Here is a 23,121-nt window from a genome sequence, read left to right on the forward strand (position 1 = left end):
GGGTTCTGACTGGGTCAGTGGGTAGAGCATGCAACTCCATCTCAGTGCTGTGAGTTCAAACCCCATGCTGGGTATGGCTGTTACTTCAAAAAAAAAAATTTTTTTTTTAAAGGAAGGGGAGATAAAGGATGGGGAGTAGCAGGGCCCTTGTCTTTTGAAGACTGGGAGACAGGAGCAGAGTGACAGACCTTCCCCAACCCCTGCCTCCCTCAGATCTCCAGCTCAGGTGCAACAGTACTCCCAAACCCTATTACTCAGCAGCTACATTTCCCATAAAAATGGAGGAGTTTTGGGATCCCTGGGTGGCGCAGCGGTTTGGCGCCTGCCTTTGGCCCGGGGCGCGATCCTGGAGACCCGGGATCGAGTCCCACATCGGGCTCCCGGTGCATGGAGCCTGCTTCTCCCTCTGCCTGTGTCTCTGCCTCTCTCTCTCTCTCTGTGACTATCATTAAAAAAAATAAAAAAAAAAAAAAAATGGAGGAGTTTTTCCAACAAGCCTATATGGAAACAATCAAGAACTGCTTAGATCCCTCCGTTTCCACTAGAGGGCCTCATGTATTCATTCCTTCTCTCCAACCCCCACCAAAAGTATGTATATATTATGTGTGTGTGTATGTATATACACAACAGACACACGCCACACTGTATACCCTTCCAGTCAGAGCTCCCCCAACCCCCTCTCTTCAATCACCAGGTGTAAGAGGGAAGATTCCAGGAACTCAAGCCCTTGTTACTGTACCCTACTTCAATGAGGGGTAGGAGGGGGTTAGCCTGGGTTGGGGCGGGGCCAGGGAGCAGGATGCCTGGGTCCCCAGTTCCTACCAGTAAGTCCTAGGCCTCTATCTCCCTTGCACTCACTACCAGCCTCACCATCATCCATGCCGCCCCAAGAGCCTTAACTTCTGAACAGATTCCAGACAGGAGGAACTGAAAAGATCTTCTTTCACCCCTACTTTTGGCCAAGGACCTCCGAAGGCCAGCAGGTAAAGTGGGGGGGGGGTGTCAGGGCATGGAGAAAGAGTGGACACAGACCCAGTGCTCTCTGCACCTGAACCACCAAACCCAGAATTAAGGGAAGGCCCTGAGTCTTGAGAGAAGGAGGTAAACTTACATTGGGCAAAACAAGCCTGAGAGTCTGGGGTTTGGGTTTTAGGGAGGTGAGAAAGCTAAAGGCAAAGGGGGTCTCAAATGGTGCGAAGCAGTGCGGAGCCCGCGGGAGGAGGGGGGCCTTCGTATCCCAGGGTGTGGACTCTGGGACCCTAGGCTTTGCTGTGCGATGTTCGGAGGACGAATTCGGTCGATGGTGCACGGTAAGGGGTCGGGAGGGGAAGTCGGCGGCGGCAGCCGTTAGCAGAGGGCCGGACCCCGCCGTCTGCGCCCCCGGGAGCCGGGCGAGGGGCGAGGGGCGAGGCCGGGGGCGGCGGGCTGTCCCCGCGGAAGATGGGAAGCGCAGACGGGAGCCCGGGGGTCTGGGGGGCCCGGGCGGGCGGCGGGCGGCGGGCGGCGGGGGCTGGGGCGCGGGCTGGGGCGGGCTGGGGCGGGCTGGGGCGCGGCGGGCGGCGGGCGGCGGGGGCTGGGGCGCGGGCTGGGGCGGGCTGGGGCGGGCTGGGGGCGCGGCGGGCGGGCGGGCGGGCCGGGGGCGGGCAGCTGTGTCGTCAGGCTCCGGGCGGCCTCGCGGCGACCGCGCCTGCCCGGCCGGGCCTGGGCTCCAGCGCCGCGCCCCGGCTCCCGCCGCGCCCTCCGCAGCAAGGTAGAGACCCCGCGGGCGCGGGGGAGGGGGGGCAGGGGCCGGGGGGGGGGGGCGGCCCGCCCGCGCGGAGGGAGGGGGAGCCCGGGCTCCTCGCGACCCGAGTCGAAGCGAAGTCGGTGCTGGAGCCTCCACAGCGCCGCTCGGGGGCAGAAGGGCTCTCGCTTGGCCTCCTGGCCCCCAACTGCCCCCTCCCCATCCTTCCCACACCTGTCACCGGGAAGTTTCTGAAACTACCTGGGGCTGAACCCCACTTTTCACCTTTAAATGGAGGAAATGGGCTCTCCTGCGGATGAAACGTGCATTTTACTGGGCATCTCCCCGGCCTCAGAACGTAAGAACCCACATCCCCAACCCTGCCAACCCCGTAACTTCCCCCTGTGCTACACACACCGACACACACGCCACCCCGGAGCCGGGCAACACGAACCACCTGCAGTGTTTGTGGAGGCTTAGCGAATTTTGAGATTTCAAGGAAAATGATTCCCTCTCCGGGGGCCCTGCCTAGTAGCAGGGATGAGCAAGAAGGAATAGATCCTCCCTCAGTCCTGGGCAAGAGAAGCAGGACGCAGGCCCTGGTGTGGCCAAGGGATTCAGCAGTCCAGGTAATCCAGCATGGGCTGGCCTCTTGGGTTTCTTGCGGGGTCAGCCTGAATGTTCTGGGGGCATAGCTGATTCTTGAATAATGGTGAATTTATAAGACTTGAAATGGGACTGATGGATGTTGAAGTGAAAAAGGAAACTTTAAATGTTTGCACTGGCCTTGGAAATCGTATTTATCTCTCGGTGACCAGCAATTTTAGTATTTACTGTTTAAAGTCAGATCTAGAAAACAGAGGCACTACGATTTAATGGGATAGACTAAGGACAGGATGTCTAGAGTCAGGATGTGACCCTGAGATTGTGGCTCTCTGGGCCTCAGTTTCCTCCTCTGTACAGTGTGAGAGTCGGTACTTCCCAGCTCTGAGGATGTTCTAGGATTCTCTGCCTCGAACTCAACTTCTTACTTTCTCACCTCAAATTGGTAGGGGCGGACAGGGAAGCCAGGGGAGGGAAAAGAAGTGTGAGTCACACATTGCTGGCAGGCAGCAGACCCCACCCTCCCAACCCTGGAATTCGCCTGGACTAGCCCAGGTTATAGCCTCAGGGCTGGGATGGAGGGAGGACAAAATTGGGCTTGTTCCAGTTCGTTAGAGTGCAGGATCCTATAGTTTATTGCCTTTCAGCAACAGGGTGAAAGGTGAGAAACTTTCAGTGCGTGAAAGAAGTCGAGAGGACAACTGAAAAGATACCAGGAGCCTTTATATCCAGGTTCCAGCCCAGAGGTGTCCTTGGACCCTAGCAGTCTAGTATCTAGCCACCTCCTCACCCTTCCGAAGGCAAAGTGCAATATCCTGATACTACATGTCTGCGCCTGAGATGACACACAGGGGGGAAGTGTACAACTGGACTTCACTGATGCTGGGAGTCCCTAGAATTGATGCCTTCCTGGGTCAAAGACATCATTTTTCCTAATCTCCAGATGTGTTTCTCTATGTACCATCTTTGTCTGACAACAATGATAATAACAGCTAACATTTATGAGTTCTTCCTCTGTGTCATACCTTTTGCTAAGTATACCGCACATGTTACCTTACGTAATCTCCATGGTGTGACTGATTTCTCTAAGAACCCATTTTACCGATGAGGAAACAGGTTCAGGAAGATGAAATAACCCACCCAAGAGCCTAATCCATGCCTGTCTCATTCAAAAGTCCATTCTCTTAACCTCTACTATAAATCACACGTAAGATCTGGGGGACTAGGAAGGGTCATTATTTTTTTTAATATTTTATTTATTTATTCATGAGAGACAGAGAGAGAGAGGGAGAGACATAGGCAGAGGGAGAAGCAGGCTCCATGCAGGGAGCCCGATGTGGGATTCCATCCCGGGACTCCAGGATCACGCCCTGGGCCTAAGGCAGGTGCCAAACCGCTGAGCCACCCAGGGATCCCCGGAAGGGTCATTATGAAAAGAGAGGTGCGTCCTCTCTCATGTTCATTATCCTTCCTTTGCTCTCTCTTTGTCACTTTCTCTCTCAGATTTCATTTCCTAGAAACTTGGAGCCAGCTAAGAATCCCCAGGGGTAATCAGAGGCTAATTAAGCCATACGGGCCCAATTAGCCCTAAGACTATTATGTATTCATTAGATCAGTAGAAGTTGGATTATAATCATTGAAAAGAGCCAGAGAGGTGGAGTCCTTTCTCCAGAATAATCGGTGTCTCAGGATCCCCCTCTTAGTGTTCCCAGAGAGCCCCCAGAGCAGGAATGGTATACTACACAGACGTGGACAGCAGAGATGTCCCAAGGTCCCCTTGGTGCAAAGATGATTCTTGCACCATCAGAAAGGAAATTCCTGTAGGCCCTAACTGCCTCCTTGAGCCTTACCCAAAAAAATGCTAAGTGAGTGGGAAAGGGGCAGCAGAAGCCCCAGATGGAGTGCCACAATAAGTGCTTTTTGCAAAATTCATTCTTTTAACAAAAATCTACTTAGCACCTCCTCTATGTGTTCCAAATTATTTCATATTTCCCTGTCAGGATGGCTACTCCAGCATCCCATTTAACCGTATTTGGACTAATATTTTCCAACATATGGCTCCCTAACTTTGCACAAGGATTTGTACAAGCAATACGGAGTGCCCACAACATGCTGAGCACTGTTCTAGGTCGTGGGGATATGGTGGTGACCAATACTGAGAAGTGCCTGCCCTTGTGGAACTTACATTTTGGTGGGAGAAGACAAACAGTAAACAAAGCAAATAAATTAACAAGGTGATTTCCACTCCTGATAAGTTCTGTGAAGGAAATGAAGGAAGGTGCTACGCAAGAGACAGGGATTACTTTAGGAGGGAAAGGTCAGGGAAGGTCCCTTTTTTAAAAAAAAAAAAAAAGATCTTATTTTTATTTACTTGACAGAGAGAGAGAGAAAGAGCACAAGAAGGCAGAGTGGTGGGCAGAGGGAGGGGGAAAAGCAGGTTCCCCCTGCGTAGGGAGCACCACGCGGGACAGGGCTCAGTCCCTAGGCCCGGGGATCACGACCTGAGCCAAAGACAGGTGTCCGGACCGCCGGGGCTCAGCTGTGGAGCATCTGCTTGCGGCTCAGGGCGTGATCCCGAGGTCCTGGGATCCCCGCGGGGAGCCTGCTTCTCCCTCTGCCTCTCTCTCATGAATAAATAAAATCTTTAAAATGAAGGGGAAAAGAAGGAAAGAGAGAGAGAAAAAAGAAAGGCAGATGCCTATAACCAACGGAGCCCCTCGGGCACCCCAGGGAAGGTGTCCTGAGGGAGCTGACGTTTCAGCTGAGCAAGTGGTCAGCTCCGCCGAGAGCGGGCAGGAGCGTTCCAGGCGGAGAGAATAGCGGGTGTCTGGGCCCTGAGCGGGGAAGAGCTCGGCCTGGGGGGCGGCAAGGAGGGCAGCGGGACGAGAAGGCGGGGCGGGGGGGAGTGGAACGGGGGGGCGACGAGACCGGCAGGGCCCGTCCCAAGGTTCTTGGGGTACAGCTTTGACTCCTCCACTTAGCACCTGCCTCGGGAGGTCCCACCCTCTGAGAACTCCCGTGTCCTCATGAGAAGAACGGCTCTGCCAGGAATTCCTTACCTCGTAAGATCGGTGGTTCTGCTTCAGTACAGCACCTGCCAGTCGCCCGTGGGCGCGGGCACTTGGCATACGTTATTGGACTCAGCCCTCACAGCTGTGGCACTTGGGCATCATTCCTCCCATTTTACAGATGTGCCCGGTCCCCCAGCGGTATCAGAGCTGAGCAAGCGAGCCAGATGTGAGCAGCTGTGGTTTTGCGGGCTCCTAGCGCTGCTGCGCGGTCTGCTAAGCGAGACTCGCCGCGCTGCCGCCGCTGCCGCGGGGTCCTGGGCTGCCCCCCGCCCCCGGCGCTGCCCCCCGCCCCCGGGCCCCGTGCTGCCCCCGCCCCCGGACCCGGTGCTGGCCCCCGCCCCCCGTGCTGCCCCCCGCCCCCGGACCCAGTGCTGCCCCCCGCCCCCGCCCCCGGTGCTGTCCCCGGCCCCCGGGCCCCGTGCTGGCCCCCGCCCCCCGTGCTGCCCCCCGCCCCCGGACCTGGTGCTGCCCCCCGCCCCCGCCCCCGGTGCTGCCCCCCGCCCCCGGACCCCGGGCAGCTCCCCGCAGCTCGCTCGCCCCCCCACCGCGGCCTCCGGGGTCGCGCGCCTGGAGCTCGGAGGGGCGCGGGCGGGCGGGGCCGGAGGCGCCTGGGGTCGTTGAGGGCCGTGGGGGGCTCGGGTGGCGGCGGCGGGGCGCGGCGGGGGGGGCCGGGCCAGGGCCACGCAGGATGGGATCGTGGCCGGGGAGGCGCGCCGGCGACACCGTGCGAACCGCCCGCAGGCCCGGGCCGTGGGATCCGGGATGGGAGAGAGCTCTCGGGAGGCCCCGACTGCGGAGCAGAGCGGGAGCGGGCCAGGGACACCCCCACAGAGACACGAAGAGACCGGTGGACCGCGGGGGGCCGGGGATGAATCAAGACAGGCTGGGGGAGAAACCAGGGGGCTGGAGAAGGATCCAGAAATGGAGGGGACAGAGCCACACATCTGTCAGAGAAGGGGACGTTATCTGCTTCTCAGAGAAGCAGAGACAGAGGACAGACTGGGTTAGGGAGGGACAGACCTAGGGAAGGGGTGCAGGGGGAAAGGAAGAGACCTGGGAGGGACTCAGAGGAGGGAAGAAGGGAGCAGGAGTGGAGGCTCGACGGAGGAGACGGAAGGAAAGCGCCGCCAGCGGCCCCTGCACCACACACCCTTCTCATCTCCTCCCAGGGCGCCCCTTGGAAGCCTAAGCGCAGGCGCGACAAGTACTGCCGAGCTGCCTTTGTGGTCCTCCTGAGGAAAGGGAGAAAGATGGCCAACGACAGGGGCCTGATAAGCCCCAGTGATTTCGCCCAGCTGCAGAAGTACATGGAATGTGAGTCTTCCTCTCGTCCTGAAGTTCTGCAGAAACCAGCGCACAGCCCCCTGCTCCTCACGCCCTCCCCTGACTTCCCCGTGGCCTTCAGCCAGTCCGCTCCTGAGGGAGGCCGCGCTGGGGAAGAGGCCAGAGGGACATGGGGCCTGGGCGCAGTGGCAGCTGCCGCCCACCTTCTCGGAACCTCCACTGCCTGCCCCAGGTCTCAGACACGACACTTAAGCAGAGGCACCACTCTGCAGCATCTGAAGCGTCGTTCTCGGGGGTTTCTCTTTGCATTTCTGGGTTTCTTCTTGGAATTTCTTTCCTCGGCTCACTCCAATCTGCCTTCCTGTCGGGTGTCTGAGCCGACTCTGGCGGAGGGCAGGGAGAGCCAAACCAGACTAACGCTCTTGCGCCCTCTTCACACCCTAGACTCCACCAGAAAGGTCAGCGATGTCCTGAAGCTCTTCGAGGAGGGCGAAATGTCAGAATATCTCCAAGGAGATGTGAGTGGTCTCTGGGCAACCTCTCCCTGACCAACTCCTCTCATCTTTGTTCGCTGCTCCACTGGGATTCCCAACTCCCAGGGATGATTCTGGGCCCCCCTTTTCTGTCCTCCCTCTGGATACCCCAGCGTCCATTGTTACCACAGCTGTTGCTATAGAACAAAGCAAGAGATTATAAGTGAAGACTCAGCCTTAAGAAGAAACCACAGTTTCTTGGGTCCGCCTTGGGTGCTTCTTCGCTCTGCACTCACTGTCTCAGTCCTACTTCTAGTTCCTCAGTCCCCGCTCCCGTCCTGCCTACTCCCTAGGGTAATGCTTGCTCTCATCATAGGCCATTGGGTACGAGGGATTCCAGCAATTTTTGAAAATCTACCTGGAAGCAGATAACATCCCCAATCACCTAAGCCTGGCATTGTTTCAATCCTTCAAGACGGGTCACTGCTTAGAAGACACTGTGATACGTGGTACGGTCAAGTAGGTGGGACTGGCTGGACTTCCGGAAGAAAAGTCAAAGTAGTATGGGTTTTGGGGGTGAGAGTTGAGTTGAGTCACGGGTTGGGGACAGAGCTGAGGAAGAGAGATGGAGGATGGCAATGCTGGTCTTGGAGCTGGAGGGAGGACAGTTAAAGGAAAGAGTTGGGACTGAGAAAAAGAGAGGAGCCAGGCAGGATGGAGAGAGCCCCAACCTCAGATCTGCTGTCCTTTCTGTAAGCAGATGTGGTGTGTCTCAGTGACGTCTCCTGCTACTTTTCCCTTTTGGAGGGTGGCCGCCCAGAAGACAAGTTAGAATGTGAGTGGCCATCCTGGACTGGGAGAGGGGAAGAAAGGAGATGGGAGAGGGGTATCTCCCAGCCTTCCTTCCCTCCTTTTTTCAGGCTTCCTAAAGGCTGACAGGGCCAGACAAAGGTGGGGCCAGAGAATGGGCCCATTTCCTCCGTTCCCCTAGACTCTTTATGCCTAATGCCATTCACCTTGGTCACCCTAGGTCCCACATCCTGTACATTTTCATGTGGGTGGCCTGGGTTCTTCTGAGGTTGTGGGGTTGTCTCCCCTATTATATTCACCAAGGGTGTAATCCAGGCCTGTTTCACTGCCCCTTTTGTCTCCCTTCTCAGTCCCAGCATCAGGCTCTGGACTCTTCATCTAAAAGATCTCTTCCATCCTTTTTTTCCCTCTGTATTCTGTTATGAAATTTTGGGGTATCCCTCACAAACTGACCCTGGCCCCCCTAAAACACCCCACAGTCACCTTCAAGCTGTACGACACGGACAGAAATGGGATCCTGGACAGCTCAGTGAGTTGGGGGACCTGTATGCCGGCCAAGGGAGTATGTGTCCATTTGTCTGTGCCCCCCTGTCCCAACTCTTCCAGGATTTTAAGAAACAGAGGAAGCTAGAGGGAAAAGTCAAGTCCTCCAGGACTACATTTGGGAGTGGGTCCCCAGCTCTTGCCTCCTAAAGGAGGAGGCTAGAGACATGAATCGGAGGCTGCCTTGCAAACATACCAACGCACAGAGACACTCATTTACTTGGCAGAAACACCTGAGAATGAGAGGTGGCTCTTGGGGTGGACCCCAGGAACCCTGATTTCTAGAGAAGAGTTTGTATGGTGGTAGTGAGGTGGGATGTGGCTGTGGCTCTTACCTCTTGGCCCCCAGGAAGTGGACAGAATTATCATACAGATGATGCGAGTGGCTGAGTACCTGGATTGGGATGTGTCTGAACTGAGGCCGGTAAGGCAGTTTTTCCCTCCTGCCCCTCCCTGTGCCCTCTCGGGGTGAGTCCTGAATCTACCCAGCCCCACCTCTGACAGGCAGCCTGGTTTCCTTGGCCTGGGCTGGAAGTCGCTAGGGGGCAGAGGTGTCAGATCTGAGGGGCCACTCATACTAAAAGTCCCGTCCATTCATTCCCTGCTCAGATTCTTCAGGAGATGATGAAAGAAATTGACTATGACGGCAGCGGCTCTGTCTCCCTCGCTGAGTGGCTCCGGGCTGGGGCCACCACCGTGCCACTGCTAGTGCTGCTGGGTCTGGAGATGGTAAGTAGGAGAGGCTTGTGAAGATCAGTAAGAGCTGCCTTGGGTTGTGTCGGCCAGAGGCGGGCACTCTAAGGGCTTGACCCTCCCTAGCATCTGCTGTGTCCTCCCAGACTCTGAAGGACAATGGGCAGCACATGTGGAGACCCAAGAGGTTCCCCCGACCGGTCTACTGCAACCTGTGCGAGTCGAGCATTGGGCTTGGCAAACAGGGGCTGAGCTGCAACCGTGAGTGAGGGGGCCCCAGAGTTGGGGGCAGAGGGGCAGGCCAGCTATCTGCAGGGGTGGTGCTCTGACCTTAAGAGAGATCTGGGTTTGAACCCTGGGCTCTGCATTGACTAGTTACGTGGGAGAGCCATGCAACTTTCTCTTCCTTTTTTTCCCCCAAAGATTTGTATTTATTTATTTGAGAGAGAGAATGGCAATGAGCGGGGAAAGAGGGAGAAGCGGACTCCCCACTCCCCAATGAGTGTGAAGCCTGATGTGGGACTCGATTCCAGGATCTGGGATCATGACCTGAACTGAAGGCAGGTGCTCAACCGACTGAGCCAGCCAGCCAGGCACCCTCACTTTCTTTAGTTCTTTTTTTTTTTTTTTTTTTTTTTTACTTTCTTTAGTTCTTGAAGTATAGTTGACACATGATGTTACATGAGTTTCAGGTGTACAACATAGCCACGTAACGTCTTTAAGCCTCAATTTATTATTTTTTTAAGGATTTTATTTATTCATGAAAGACACAGAGAGGCAGAGACACAGGCAGAGGGAGAAGCAGGCCCCACGCAGGGAGCCCGACATGGGACTTGATCCCAGGTCTCCAGGATCATGTCCTGGGCTGCAGGCGGCACTAAACTGCTGCACCACCGGAGCTGCCCCCTAAGCCTCAATTTAAAATGAGGTTTTCTCAACTAAAAATGAGGTCATTGTGAGCATTAAATAGGATGTGAGACGAGTACTTCACATGGTGCATGTACCTGCTATTAAGTCTGCAATAAAAATTAGCTGCTGATTTTAAATAATTTTAAAAGTAAATAATAATTTTTAAAATTATTAGGCCTCCTTTACATCTACCAACTGAGCTCCTGGCATATAGCAGGAGTGGGCGTCGGCATGTGGTAGCAATTGCTCTTTTATGGGGAAGAGTGACCAAAGGGCACAGGTCTTTTTTTTTTTTTTTAATTTTTATTTATTTATGATAGTCGCAGAGAGAGAGAGAGAGAGAGAGAGAGAGGCAGAGACACAGGCAGAGGGAGAAGCAGGCTCCATGCACCCGGAGCCTGATGTGGGATTCGATCCCGGGTCTCCAGGATCGCGCCCTGGGCCAAAGGCAGGCGCCAAACCGCTGCACCACCCAGGGATCCCCAAAGGGCACAGGTCTTAGAAGTGAGCCCCCACCTCAAAATTTAATTTTCTACCACACTCTCGCAGCAAGGGCTTGGAGGTCTTGTTTCAGTGAATGATCCCATCTTCTACTCAGGTGAGAAGGAAATAGAGGGAAGGGCTGCAACTAAGGCTCTGATCCTCTTCCTTCTCGCACAGTCTGTAAGTACGTCGTTCATGACCAGTGTGCCATGAAGGCTTTGCCTTGTGAAGTCAGCACCTATGCCAAGTCTCGGAAGGACATTGGTGTGAGTGATCCCATGCCCACCCCAATACCACCCGCAACCTGGCCCTAGCCCTTGGCCTGTTGCTGTCCTCAGCATTCCCCTAGTCCCTGCCCAGACCCTCTCAGACATTGGCTGCCTTTCTCCCCAAGATCCAGTCACATGTGTGGGTGAGAGGAGGCTGTGTGTCTGGCCGTTGTGACCGGTGTCAGAAGAAGATCCGCATTTACCACAGTCTAGTTGGACTGCATTGTGTGTGGTGCCACCTAGAGGTCAGTTGGGAGCTCTCCTCCAGCCGCGGTGGGGCCCCTCCCTTAAACTGCTCTCTGCCCTGCTCTCCCTGACTGCATCTCCCTCAGAGCCACAGTTGCCCTTGCTCCCAAGGGCTCTCTTTCCAGTAGTAGACCCTCAACTCGAGAGGTGATGGGGTTCCCTCCATGATGTCTGCGTGCCCATCTTGTCTTTCAGATTCATGATGACTGCCTGCAAGCCATGGGTCATGAGTGTGACTGTGGGCTGCTCCGGGATCACATCCTGCCTCCATCTTCCATTTATCCCAGTGTCCTGGTGAGACCCTTGGGCAGTGGCTAGGAGGGGACAGGAGGAGTGCCTGATTGAAACATGCACACACACGCGCGCGCGCGTGCACACACACACACCCCATGCCATTTATAGCAGAGAGCCTATACTTTTAGGATTCAAGTCAGACGCTCATCTGTTCAGGGATTCATATATAATCCAGTTTTCCTTGCCTTTGCCTTCCTCCCTTTCTAGGCCTCTGGACAGGAGCGTAAAATTAGCAAAACAAGCCAGAAGACCTTGGATGACTTAAATTTGAGCACCTTTGAGGCTCTGCGGGTACATGTAGGGGGTGGGTTTTTCTTGGTTGGAGCCCTCATAGGTGGGGATGAAGTGGGAAACATGGGGAATGGCGCTTGTTCTCTGAAAGCCCCACTGTGGTAGGGAGGGGGAAGGCATCTTGAGGGAAGGCCAGCCTTCTGCCACTGTCTCCAAGGCCCATCTCAACTCTGACAAAATCCTGTTTTGCTTACCCTTGTTTTTTCCCAAATGCAGATTGATCCTGTACCTAATACCCACCCACTTCTGGTCTTCGTCAACCCTAAGAGTGGCGGGAAGCAGGGGGAGAGGTGAGAAGAGATACACTGGGTCTTCTAAGATGGAGAAAAAGGAATAATAGAGGTTGGGAATCTGTGTGTATGGAGGGGACATACCTTGAGGAGGACATCAAGAGGGTGGAATACAGACTCTCCATCCCCTACCATAAACTTTCCTCTTTCCCTCATACAGGGTGCTTTGGAAATTCCAGTATCTACTAAATCCTCGACAGGTATTCAACCTCCTAAAGGATGGTCCTGAGCCAGGGTGAGTATAGGTTAGGGGCTGTATCTGTATGAGTCTGCCTGTGTATGTTAGGGGAGGGCAGAGAAGAGTACCTGTTGGGAGGGCAGGGCTAGGGGACCCCAGGAAAGCAGAATTCAGAATGCTGCTTTTACGAGAGTGTCACTGGGTAGCCCCTACCCCTGAGTCTTCTGGTTCATCTTTGTTCTGATCTCAAAACATGAGGATACCAGTTTCTCCCTAACTACTCAGGAGTGGCTATAACTTTCCCCATTGTATTTTTTTTTCTCTGATCTGAACAGAAACAAGTCTTTTGACAGAGGGATAGGGGGTCATAAGGAATGAGAGATAAGAAGTCATGTGCCTGTCCCAGAGTTGGTAGACTCAATCCTATAGTCCTTCCTCATCTTCTCTCTCTCCTTTTCTCTCAGGCTCAGATTCTTTAGGGATGTTCCTGGTTGCCGGATTTTGGTGTGTGGTGGAGATGGCACAGTAGGCTGGATTCTAGAGACCATAGGTCAGTACGGGGAGAGGCTCTAGGAAGGGCACTGGGGGATTGGCCTTCTAGAGCTGACTCCCTCCATCCATCTCCTGACCTGCCTCCTTAGACAAAGCCAACTTGCCTGTTGTGCCTCCCGTTGCTGTGTTGCCCCTGGGCACTGGAAATGATCTGGCTCGTTGCCTGAGATGGGGAGGAGGTAAGTGGTTAGAAATTATTTTTCTGGGAGATAGGGGGAGTTGGGTAGAAAGGGAAAGGCACATAGAAAGGCATTGTTATGGAAAGAGGATTGGGGAAGAAGGGAGGCACAGATGGGTGATTACCAAAGTGGATTGTCCCCAAGGAAGAAAGCTTTGAAAGAATCAAGGACCACAGTCTGAACCTAGAAGGGTCAAAGGTGACAGTCCTCTTCCCCATATACCTAAAAACATCCTTCTATTTCTCCCCAACCAATGCAGAGAGCTCAGAGAATCAAGGAATATGGAGGACAGTGTGGGAATAAGAAAGGTTGTACAAGAACTAAGCCAGATGTTAAGTGATACAGCTGGCAGGGAGCTTGGCCATGATTCATTCAATCACTCAGCCAATCAATCAGGGGTCACCATTTCATTCATAATCATTTCTTCCCAAGTCAATTGCAACAGTCTCTTAAATAAACTCTGATTTCTAGACTTTCTAGTCTCCCTTCAAACAGAAAGAGTTCAGGGGTTGGTATTGGTAAATAAAGAGGTCAGGGTGGGACAGGTTGAGTTTGAGGTGTCTTCATTTGAGGCTGTTGGACTCAGAGTCCAGCCCTGAGATCTTGCAGAAGTTATGGAATACAGGTCTGCTAGGAGAGTGACAGGCATTCTAGGTAGAAGAAGTTGTGTGAGGCCAGAGGAGCCACCAAAAGCCTAGTAGTACATGCATGAGGGAAAGTGTGTGTCCTTCATTATGACTGGCACATGCAGTGCAAGGTGGGGAAGGGGGAGAGGAAGGACTGAGTCATACCAGGGCCAGATCGTGAATGCCGTGCTGAGGACTTTTTGACTTTATCCTGCCAGAGATTGAAAGCGGACAGCCCACAGAAATTATTTGTATTGTTTTGCATTGTTTGCCTTGCAGTGTTTAAAGTTTTTTAAACCTTGCTTATTTCTAAGAAGTGGGTCATATATTCTTCAGTTTACCACTATCTTCTCAGCTCCCTGCTATTCACTCATTCACTTCACCTTTCCAGCCACCGAGGCATTTGAATGTGCAAATCTGGAAGCATAGGGAACTCTTGAACTCATGAAAAATGTAACTCAATGAGAAAAATAGGGAGATGTATATATAAGTTATATTCTCTATATATAATACAAATTGTTGTATAAGATATTATTCTTGGATATAAACATATCTGCATATTTTAATCTAAATATTACATATATACATATCTGACCAATTTTTTTTTGCTAGTTTTTTTTGTTTGTTTGTTTGTTTGTTTTTGTTTTTAGATTTCTTTATTTGAGAGAAAGTGTGTGAGTGGGCATATGTGAGCAGGGGGAGGGACAGAGGGAGAGGAAGAGAGAGAGGGAGAGAAGCAGGCTCCCTGATGAGCACAGAGCCCTTTGTGGGTACAAGACCTTGAGATTATGGCCTAAGCCAAAATCAAGAGTTGGACGCTTAACTGACTGAGTCACCCAGGTGCCCCCGGTCAGTTTTTAAATCTTCAACATCTAACTTTGTGTTTACTTCAAATATTAGACACTTTGAAATCATGTATTTTGGGTGTTCACTGCATGTTCTGCAAATGATATTCTCATAGCAGTTTCTGCCAATTCAACATAAATCACAAAATAATGATATAAATACAACACTAATGAAAATTTGTGTTGATATTGGAAAAAAAATCATAAGATTTGAAGAAGAGATGAAAGGAGTACCACAGTGGGAGCTCTGTGTAGGATGGATTGGAGGAAGGAGACAGGATAAGAAACTACCTGTATTGGAATAGTCTGGTCAAAACATGCTGAACACAAACACAAAGGCAACAGCAGTGCAGTTTATGAGGTAGAAACCACAATACTTGGTAACTAACGAGTTGTGGAGGAGGAGGTAAAGACAAGTGTGGGACATTTTCTATTTTGTGGGGTGAGCATTTGGGATGCCATTTAAGATAGAGAATATAGGGGGATTCCTGGGTGGCTCAGCGGTTTAGTGCCTGCCTTTGGCCCAGAGCGTGATCCTGGAGTCCCGGGATCGAGTTCCGTGTTGGGCTTCTGGCGTGGAGCCTGCTTCTCTCTCTGCCTGTGTCTCTGCCTCTCTCTCTCTCTCTCTCTCTCTGTGCCTATCATAAATAAATAAATAAATAAATAAATAAATAAATAAATAAATAAATAAATCTTTAAGAAAAAAAGATAGAGAATATAGGACGAGGACCAGTTTAAGGAAGATGAATTCCATTTTGGACATACTAAGTTGAGGTGTCAGTGGAGCACCCAGATGGAAATGTGTACTGAATAGTGACAAATAGGTATTAGAAAGATACATGTTGGGCAGCCCTGGTGGCGCAGCGGTTTAGCGCCGCCTGCAGCCTAGGGTGTGATCCTGGACACCCGGGATCAAGTCCCATGTCGGGTCGGGTTCCCTGCATGGAGACTGCTTCTCCCTCTGCCTGTGTCTCTGCCTCTTTCTCTCTCTCTGTGTCTCTCATGAATAAATAAATAAAATCTTTTAAAAAAATAAAAAAATAAAAGAAAGATACATGTTTGAGAGTCATCTGCTCCTAGGAAGTAATTGACATCCTGAGAGTAGATGCTTACCCAGGGAAAGGATGCAACATCCTAGTAAAACACCCTATTTAACAGTTGAGCAGAGGAAAATCCATTATTAAAGAAGTCTTGGGGGTGCCTGGGTGGTTGAGTTGGTTAAGCGTCTGCCTTCAGCTCGGGTCATGATCCTGGGGTCCTGGGATTGAGCCTTGAGTCAGGCTCCTTGCTTAGCGGAGCCTTCTCCCTCTCCCTCTGCCTGCTGCTTCCCCTCCTTGTGCTCTCTCTCTGTCAAATAAATAAATAAAATCTTTTTAAAAGTAATAAATAAAAAAGTCTTTGTTCACGTACTACTGTTACTATAACGAATCACCATAAATAGTGGCTTAAAACAACACAATTTTTTTAAAAGATTTTATTTATTTATTCATGAGAGACGCAGAGAGAGAGAGGCACAGACACAGGCAAAGGGAGAGGGAGAAGCAGGCTCCATTCCATGTAAGCCTGATGCGGGACTGGATCCCCGGTCTCCAGAACCACACCCTGGGCTGAAGGCGGCGCTAAACTGCTGAGCCACCTGGGTTGCCCAAAACAACACAAATTTATCATCTTACAGTTCTGGAGGTCAGAAGTCCAAAATAGGTCTCACTGCACTAGAATCAAGGTGTTAGCAGCCTTTTTCTAGAGGCTCTAGGAGAGAATTCTTTGCTTTGCCTTTTCCAGTTTCTAGAAGCTGCCTGCATTCCTGGTCTCATGGTTCCACTTCCAACCAGCCATTGCTGGTTACCACTCCAACCACTGTCACATCGCCTTCCATGACTTATTTCTTGCCTTTCTCTTTCACTTATAAGGATTCCTGTGATTATACTGGGCCTGCCCAGATAATCCAGGATAATCTCCTCATTTAAAAAATCCTTAATTTAGGGGCAGCTGGTTGGCTCAGTCAGTAGAGAACGTGACTCTTGATCTCCAAGTCATGAGTTCAAGCCCCATGTTGGGTGTAGAGCTTACTTTAAAAAAAAAAAGAAGAATCCTTAATTTAATCACATTAGCAAAGTCCCTTTGCCATATAAGGCAACATATTCACAGACTCTGGAGATAAGAATGTGGACATCTTTGGGGCGCCTGGCTGGCTCAGTCCGTAGAGCATACAACTCTGGATATTGAGGTTGTAGTTTTTAGCCCCACGTCAAATGTAACAATTTCTTAAGAATAAAATCTTAAGAAAAAAAGATGGGTGGCTCAGTTGGTTGAGCGTCCAACTCAAGTTTTTGGCTCAGGTCATGATCTCTAGATGGGAAGATCTCAGGTCCAGCTTCCAGCTCAGCAGGGAGTCTGTTTTCCCTCTCCCTCCGCCCCTCCCCTGCCCCACTCATGCTCAAGTGCTGTCTCTCTCAAATAAATAAATCCTAAGGGGGAAAAAAAGGACTGCAGACATCTTTGAAGGGCAATAATTTGCCTCCCACAGACACCAAGAAGGAACAGTCAGAGAGGGTTCTCTGTATCTTAGAGAATAGTATTTTAGAGGCCAAATGAGGAGTTTCATGAGTTAAAATGAGACTAAAGATATACTGTTGGTTTTGGCAGGAATTATTGGCCATCTTTGCCAGAAGAGTTTCAGCAGGGTGGCATGGTGAAAGGCAAATTACAGTGGGTTGAACCATTAGTGGAATGTGAGGAAGTGGAGACTTCTTTTTTTAATCATTTTTTTTCCTGATTACAAAAATAAAACATGCTTGTGGTAAAAAATATTCAAACATTTCAAATATACATGCCAAAAAGTTTCCCTGTAATCTATTCCAAAAAGTTTTGGAATCTATTCCTCCATATTTTCTTTCTAGGCACATACTAATATGTTCCTAAACAATGAGATCACTATTGATGCTTTTCTTTATGTTAACTAAACAGTTCATTTTGGTTATCATTATTTTTTGATGTAGTCAGATTTACCTCACTCTTTTTGTTTATTACTTAGTAGCATTCCATTGTGTGAATATGCCATAATTTACTTAACTAGTGCCCTATTGGTAGACATTTGGGTAGTGGTCAGTTTTTTATTACAAACTGTGTTGCAGTGAAACACCTTGCACGTTTATTTCCGCACTCACACAGATGTGAGAATTTCTCTAGGAGATATTTATAGAATTGCTGGTTCAAAGAGTATGAATATTTTCTATTTAACTAGTTATTTCCTTTTTAAAAGTTACACAAATAAAAAATAAATAAAAGTTACACGAATAATGTATCAGTACCTGTTCACTGTAAAAAACTTTACAAAGTAAAACGTGTAAGTGTTCACATATAGGTCTCCTCCTATGCCCCACCGCATTCCACACCCCTCCCCAGAGATAACCACTGTGTCTTATTTGCATTCATTTTCCTGTTTTTATACACACACACACACATAACTTTTAACAAACGTAAATAGGAACATACTACAAAAATTGTTCTAGGACGTCTTTTTTCATTGAATAATATGTCTTGGAGATCTCTCCATGTTAGTACATAGAGATTACATTCTGTATGCAATAGCTATATATAATTTCTTGGCATAGATTTGTCATAATTTATATAACACTTTCCCTGTTGACAGGCATTTAGATTGTTTCCAGTTTTTTGTTGTTTTAGAGTGTACCTCAGCAAACATCCTTGTACACACATCTCTGTTCACATGTGTGTCTGTGTCTATAAGAGAAATTCCTTAAAGTGGAATTGCTGTATCAAAATATTTGTTTTGATAAAATTTGATAATATTGTGATAAAAATTGCCAAATTGTCTTCCAAAAGTGAAATACCAAATTATGCTCCAACTAACAGTACATGAAAGTGCTGGTTTATTCATAATCTCATCAACACTTGGTTTTCTCAATCACTCTATACTTTGTCAATATAATAGGCAACAAAAAGGTAACTAATTGTTTTAATTTACAATTCTTTTAATTGTTAGTAATACTAAGCATCTTTTTCTTTTTTAAATATTTTTATTTATTTATTCATGAGAGACAGAGAGACAGAGAGAGGCAGAGACATAGGCAGAGGGAGAAGCAAGCTCCATGCAGGGAGCCTGATGTGGGACTGGATCCCAGGACTCCAGGCTCACGCCCTGGGCTGAAGGCAGGCGCCAAACCGCTGAGCCACCCAGGGATCCTCATCTTTTTCTTTTTTAAAGATTTTATTTATTTGAGAGAGAGAGAGCACAAGCAGGGGGAGGGCCAGAGGGAGAGGGAGAAGCAGACTCCCCACTGAGCAGGGAGCCCGCCAGTGAGGTGCTCCATCCCGGACCTGGGATCATGACCTGAGCCTAAGGCAGATGCTTAACCTACAGAGCAACCCAGGCGTTCCAGTACTGAGCATCTTTATCTGCATATTGGTCATTTGCATTTCTTCTTCTATGATCGGCTTATTTGTGTTATTTACCCATTTTTTATTGATTTTTTTAGATTTAGTAATTTATAAGCATTTTTTAAATGTTGAGGAAGTTAGTCTGTTATATGTGCTGCAGATATTTTTTCCTAGTTTGTATTTTTTAAGGTGTATGTTTATTTATTTAACCATACAGAAGTTTTAAATTTTAAAGATTGATTTATTTATTTGAGAGAGAAAGAGCAAGGGGATGGGCAACAGGAGAGAAAGAGAGAGAGAGAATCCCAAGCAGACTCCCCACTGAGCATGGAGCCTGATGTGGGGCTCGACTTTACAACCCTGAGATCATGACCCTAGCCAAAACCAAGCATCATGGGGCTCCTGGGTGGCTCAGTTGGCTAAGTGTCTGCCTTCGGGCTCAGGTCATGATCCCAGTGTCCTGAAATCCAGCCCCACATTGGACTCCCTGCTCAGCGAGGAGCCTGCTTCTTCCTCTTCCACTCCCCCTGCTTGTGCTCTCTATCAAATAAAGTTTTTTAAAAAACAAACAAACAAAACCAAGTGTTGGACACTCAACTGACTGAGGCACCCAGGTGCCCCAGGAAGTTTTAATTTTTAATACAATTGTATTTATCAGTCTTCTCCTTTTTTGGCTCCCAGTTTTGTATTATGCTCTAGAAAGGCCTTTTCCACACAAAGATTTAAAAAAACGTGTACTCACTCATGTTTTCTGCTAGTACAAATTCTATTGCACTTTCTTACATTTAAATTCTGCGACCCATCTTGAATTTATTTTGGTATAAGGAATGACTTCTACATAAAGCACCCTTTATTGAGTAATCTGTCTTTTTCCCATGTCTTTGAAATGCCATCATATACTAAATTCCCAAAAATACTTGAGGCTATTTGTGGGCACTCTATTCTTTACTACTGAACTTTTTATTCTATTCACTGTGCCAGTATCACAGTTTTGACACCACTGCTTCATACTGTGTTCTCTCTAGTAGAATAGGGAAAGGAAGTGTGTGGGAGAGAGGGAATCCTTAGTCCTCACTCATCTTTTTCCGCACTTTGCATTTTCCTGGCTGTTTCCTCTAATCTTTCAGATGGACTTTGGTGTTATTGTTAGATGTCTACACACATTGGAAACTTTCGCTAAGACAGTGTGGAGAAAAGGGTCAGCAGGGACTGACCTTAAGATTGGTCCATAGGAGGGCACCTGGCTGACTCAATCAGTAGAGCCTGCCACTCTTGGTCTCAGGATCCTGAGTTTGAGCCCCACAGTGGGCGCAGAGCTTACATTTAAAGAAAGAGAGAGGAAGCCTGGGTCGCTCAGTGGTTGAGCATCTGCCTTTGGTTCAGGTCATGATCCCGAGGTCCTGGGATTGAGTCCCTGTGGGGAGCCTACTTCTCCCTCTGCCTGTGTCTCTGTGTGTCTCTCTCTGTGTCTTCCATGAATGAATGAATGAATGAATAAATAAATAAATCTTTAAAAATAAATAACAATAAAAAAAGAGAGAGAGATTGGTCCATGGGAGCTATGACCAAGCACCCTGCCCTTTCACCGGCTAGGGCTAGAAAGGTCTTCAGAAGCAGGGCAGAGGATCTCTGGAAATTTGTGGGGCCAGGAGAAGAGGGCCCTTTGAGATCCATGGCTTAGTTCTAACCTGTCTTCTTCCCCATCCTTAGGATATGAGGGACAGAATTTGGGGAAGATCCTCAAGGATTTAGAGATGAGTAAGGTGGTACATATGGATCGATGGTCCGTGGAGGTGATACCTCAACAAACTGAAGAAAAGAGTGACCCAGTCCCCTTTCAAATCATCAATAACTACTTTTCCATCGGTGTGGTCAGTGAAGTGGGTGTGTGAGGGCTAGGGAGGAAGTACGGGTCAACCAGGGAGAAGCTAGAGCTGGTTAGGAAGAAAAGAGAGAGATTAAAGGAGCTGTGACACAGAGAAATGGGGAGTGGGATACAGTGGAGTGAGTTTCAAGAAAAGAACATGGGACACATTGTTGCCAAATGGGGGAGTTAAAGAGTATTCCACGCTGAGAAGGAGGCAGTCCTCTGATCTTAGTGCCCTGAATTCCCCAGGATGCCTCTATTGCTCACCGATTCCATATCATGCGAGAGAAATATCCTGAGAAGTTCAACAGCAGGTGAGGTAAAGGGGGGTGGGTGTGGACACACTCAGTGGCAGGGACCAGATTGTGGCCAAGTTTGACTCAGAGCACTTAGGCTGTGGCACCTCTAAGAAGCCCCTCCCTCAACCAAAGCCATCCTCTTCCTTAAAGGACCTGAGTAGGAGGCCAATGTCCTTCCCTGTCACTTAGTTCTTCTCTGCCAGCACTGTATAACTTGTCCCCTGTCTCTTTGGGTCTTACATGGGGCTTACACAGAATGAAGAACAAGCTCTGGTACTTCGAATTCGCCACTTCTGAATCTATCTTCTCAACATGCAAAAAACTGGAGGAGTCTTTGACAGTTGAGGTGGGTGTGATGAGACCCAACCGTACATGCTTTTTAGTTTCTTATACCTTAGTTTCTTCCTCCACAGGTGCCCTCAGGAACGTCCCCTATTCTTGAACCTATACTTTGACCTCCCACCTCTCCAATTCCAATTTCCCGAGTTCTCAATACACTGGTCCCTATTTCCCTTCATCCTTTGCAAATCCCCAACTCCTGGCCTTCCCAGTCTGTCATCTGCTGGATGCAGGGGTTGCATCCACAATTATGCCAGTAGGTGAGGATTTGTGCTCTCCTCTTCTCAGATCTGTGGGAAACCACTGGATCTGAGCAACCTGTCCCTAGAAGGCATCATCTGCTGGATGCAGGGGTTGCATCCACAATTATGCCAGTAGGTGAGGATTTGTGCTCTCCTCTTCTCAGATCTGTGGGAAACCACTGGATCTGAGCAACCTGTCCCTAGAGGGCATCATCTGCTGGATGGAGGGGTTGCATCCACAATTATGCCAGTAGGTGAGGATTTGTGCTCTCCTCTTCTCAGATCTGTGGGAAACCACTGGATCTGAGCAACCTGTCCCTAGAAGGCATTGCGGTGCTGAACATCCCTAGCATGCATGGTGGTTCCAACCTCTGGGGTGATACCAAGAAACCTCATGGAGATATCCATGGGATCAACCAGGCCTTAGGCCCTGCAGCTAAAGTCATCACTGACCCAGACATCCTGAAAACCTGTGTACCAGGTGAGTGGCCTTGGGAGCTGAGTGGGCAGGATGAGGGGAAGGTGTGGCTCCCTTTGGAGGCACCCTGCTCCTGCAAAACATATCTTATTTCCCACCCCCAGACCTGACTGACAAACGGCTGGAAGTAGTTGGGCTGGAGGGTGCAATTGAGATGGGCCAGATATATACCAAGCTCAAGAATGCTGGACGTCGGCTGGCCAAGTGCTCTGAAATCACCTTCCAGTAAGGAAAACTCTGGCCAGGGGCTCTGAGAAAAGGAGTAGGACCAGGAGAGCAGAAGGGTCATGGGGATGGTAGGGAGGAGCTTTACTAGGAGATCTTCCTCAGTAACAAAGGCTCTCAAAACCAAGCTAAGAAACAGAGTTTTGGTATTCAGTTGGTAAAGAAATCTCCACCAATCTGCTCTGGCCTCCCACAGCACCACAAAAACCCTCCCCATGCAAATTGATGGAGAACCCTGGATGCAGTCGCCCTGTACAGTGAGTATCGCCTGTGCCTGCCCAAAACTGAACCCTCAGGCTTCATGGATCCTAAGCCTCCACTCCACAGCTACTTTACTTCATCTCAATGTCTAAAATTCCCCTGTGCACCATTCCTCCCAAATCATGATTTCTTAGCCCCTGGCCTTCCTGACATGGCCTCTCTAGGACCCTGGCAACTCACCCGAACGCCACAGATTTTTCCCCAAATCTCTATTGCTCCAGCCTCAAGGGTCCAGGTCCTGCCTCTGAACATGCCCCCTTCCCTTCCAGATCAAGATCACCCACAAGAACCAGATGCCCATGCTTGTGGGCCCACCCCCTCGCTCCTCCAATTTCTTTGGCTTCTTATGCTGAGGGGGACACTTCAGCCTCCAAGCCAGCCTTGAACCCACCTCATCATCCCTGGACTCTCCTCCTAGGCTCTGTACATTGCTGCCACACCTCCTGCCAGCTCAGGGGAGTGTTCCTTCACCCTCACAGTATTTATTATCCTGTACCACCTCCACTATTCTCCATGCACATGTGTGTGCACGCGTGCACGTGCGCACACACACCCACATGCCACTAACACATACATTGAAAGTGCCTCATCTGAATAAAATAACTTTTTCCCCTCACTGGGGTATCTGTTAAGTAAATGTACACTTC

At 49.8% G+C, this 23,121-nt stretch overlaps 1 protein-coding gene across 8 annotated transcripts; it reads left to right on the forward strand.

The window, feature by feature from the left end:
- Window positions 1-736: 736 nt before the first annotated feature.
- Window positions 737-23,106, forward strand: DGKA (diacylglycerol kinase alpha). 8 transcript variants are annotated; one of them, XM_038549608.1, is made up of 25 exons: window positions 737-755; window positions 865-983; window positions 6,567-6,711; window positions 7,126-7,199; window positions 7,531-7,663; window positions 7,915-7,989; window positions 8,444-8,493; window positions 8,857-8,931; window positions 9,117-9,236; window positions 9,347-9,461; window positions 10,770-10,858; window positions 10,987-11,106; window positions 11,303-11,401; window positions 11,609-11,692; window positions 11,909-11,982; window positions 12,143-12,217; window positions 12,625-12,710; window positions 12,802-12,891; window positions 20,474-20,634; window positions 20,880-20,944; window positions 21,185-21,275; window positions 21,793-21,991; window positions 22,093-22,213; window positions 22,410-22,470; window positions 22,744-23,106. In XM_038549608.1, the coding sequence occupies exons 3-25, from the start codon at window positions 6,648-6,650 to the stop codon at window positions 22,825-22,827; spliced, it is 2,205 nt and encodes a 734-aa protein (XP_038405536.1). In that variant the 5' UTR covers window positions 737-755; window positions 865-983; window positions 6,567-6,647; the 3' UTR covers window positions 22,828-23,106. The 8 variants fall into 8 exon arrangements, with proteins under 8 accessions (XP_038405536.1, XP_038405534.1, XP_038405535.1 ...); XM_038549607.1 differs by lacking the exons at window positions 737-755; window positions 865-983 and adding exons at window positions 1,672-1,750; window positions 5,516-5,563; XM_038549606.1 differs by lacking the exon at window positions 737-755 and having other exon boundaries at window positions 799-983.
- Window positions 23,107-23,121: the final 15 nt, after the last annotated feature.

This window comes from Canis lupus, chromosome 10 (genome assembly GCF_011100685.1).
Source record: "Canis lupus familiaris isolate Mischka breed German Shepherd chromosome 10, alternate assembly UU_Cfam_GSD_1.0, whole genome shotgun sequence".
Lineage (NCBI taxonomy): Eukaryota > Metazoa > Chordata > Mammalia > Carnivora > Canidae > Canis > Canis lupus.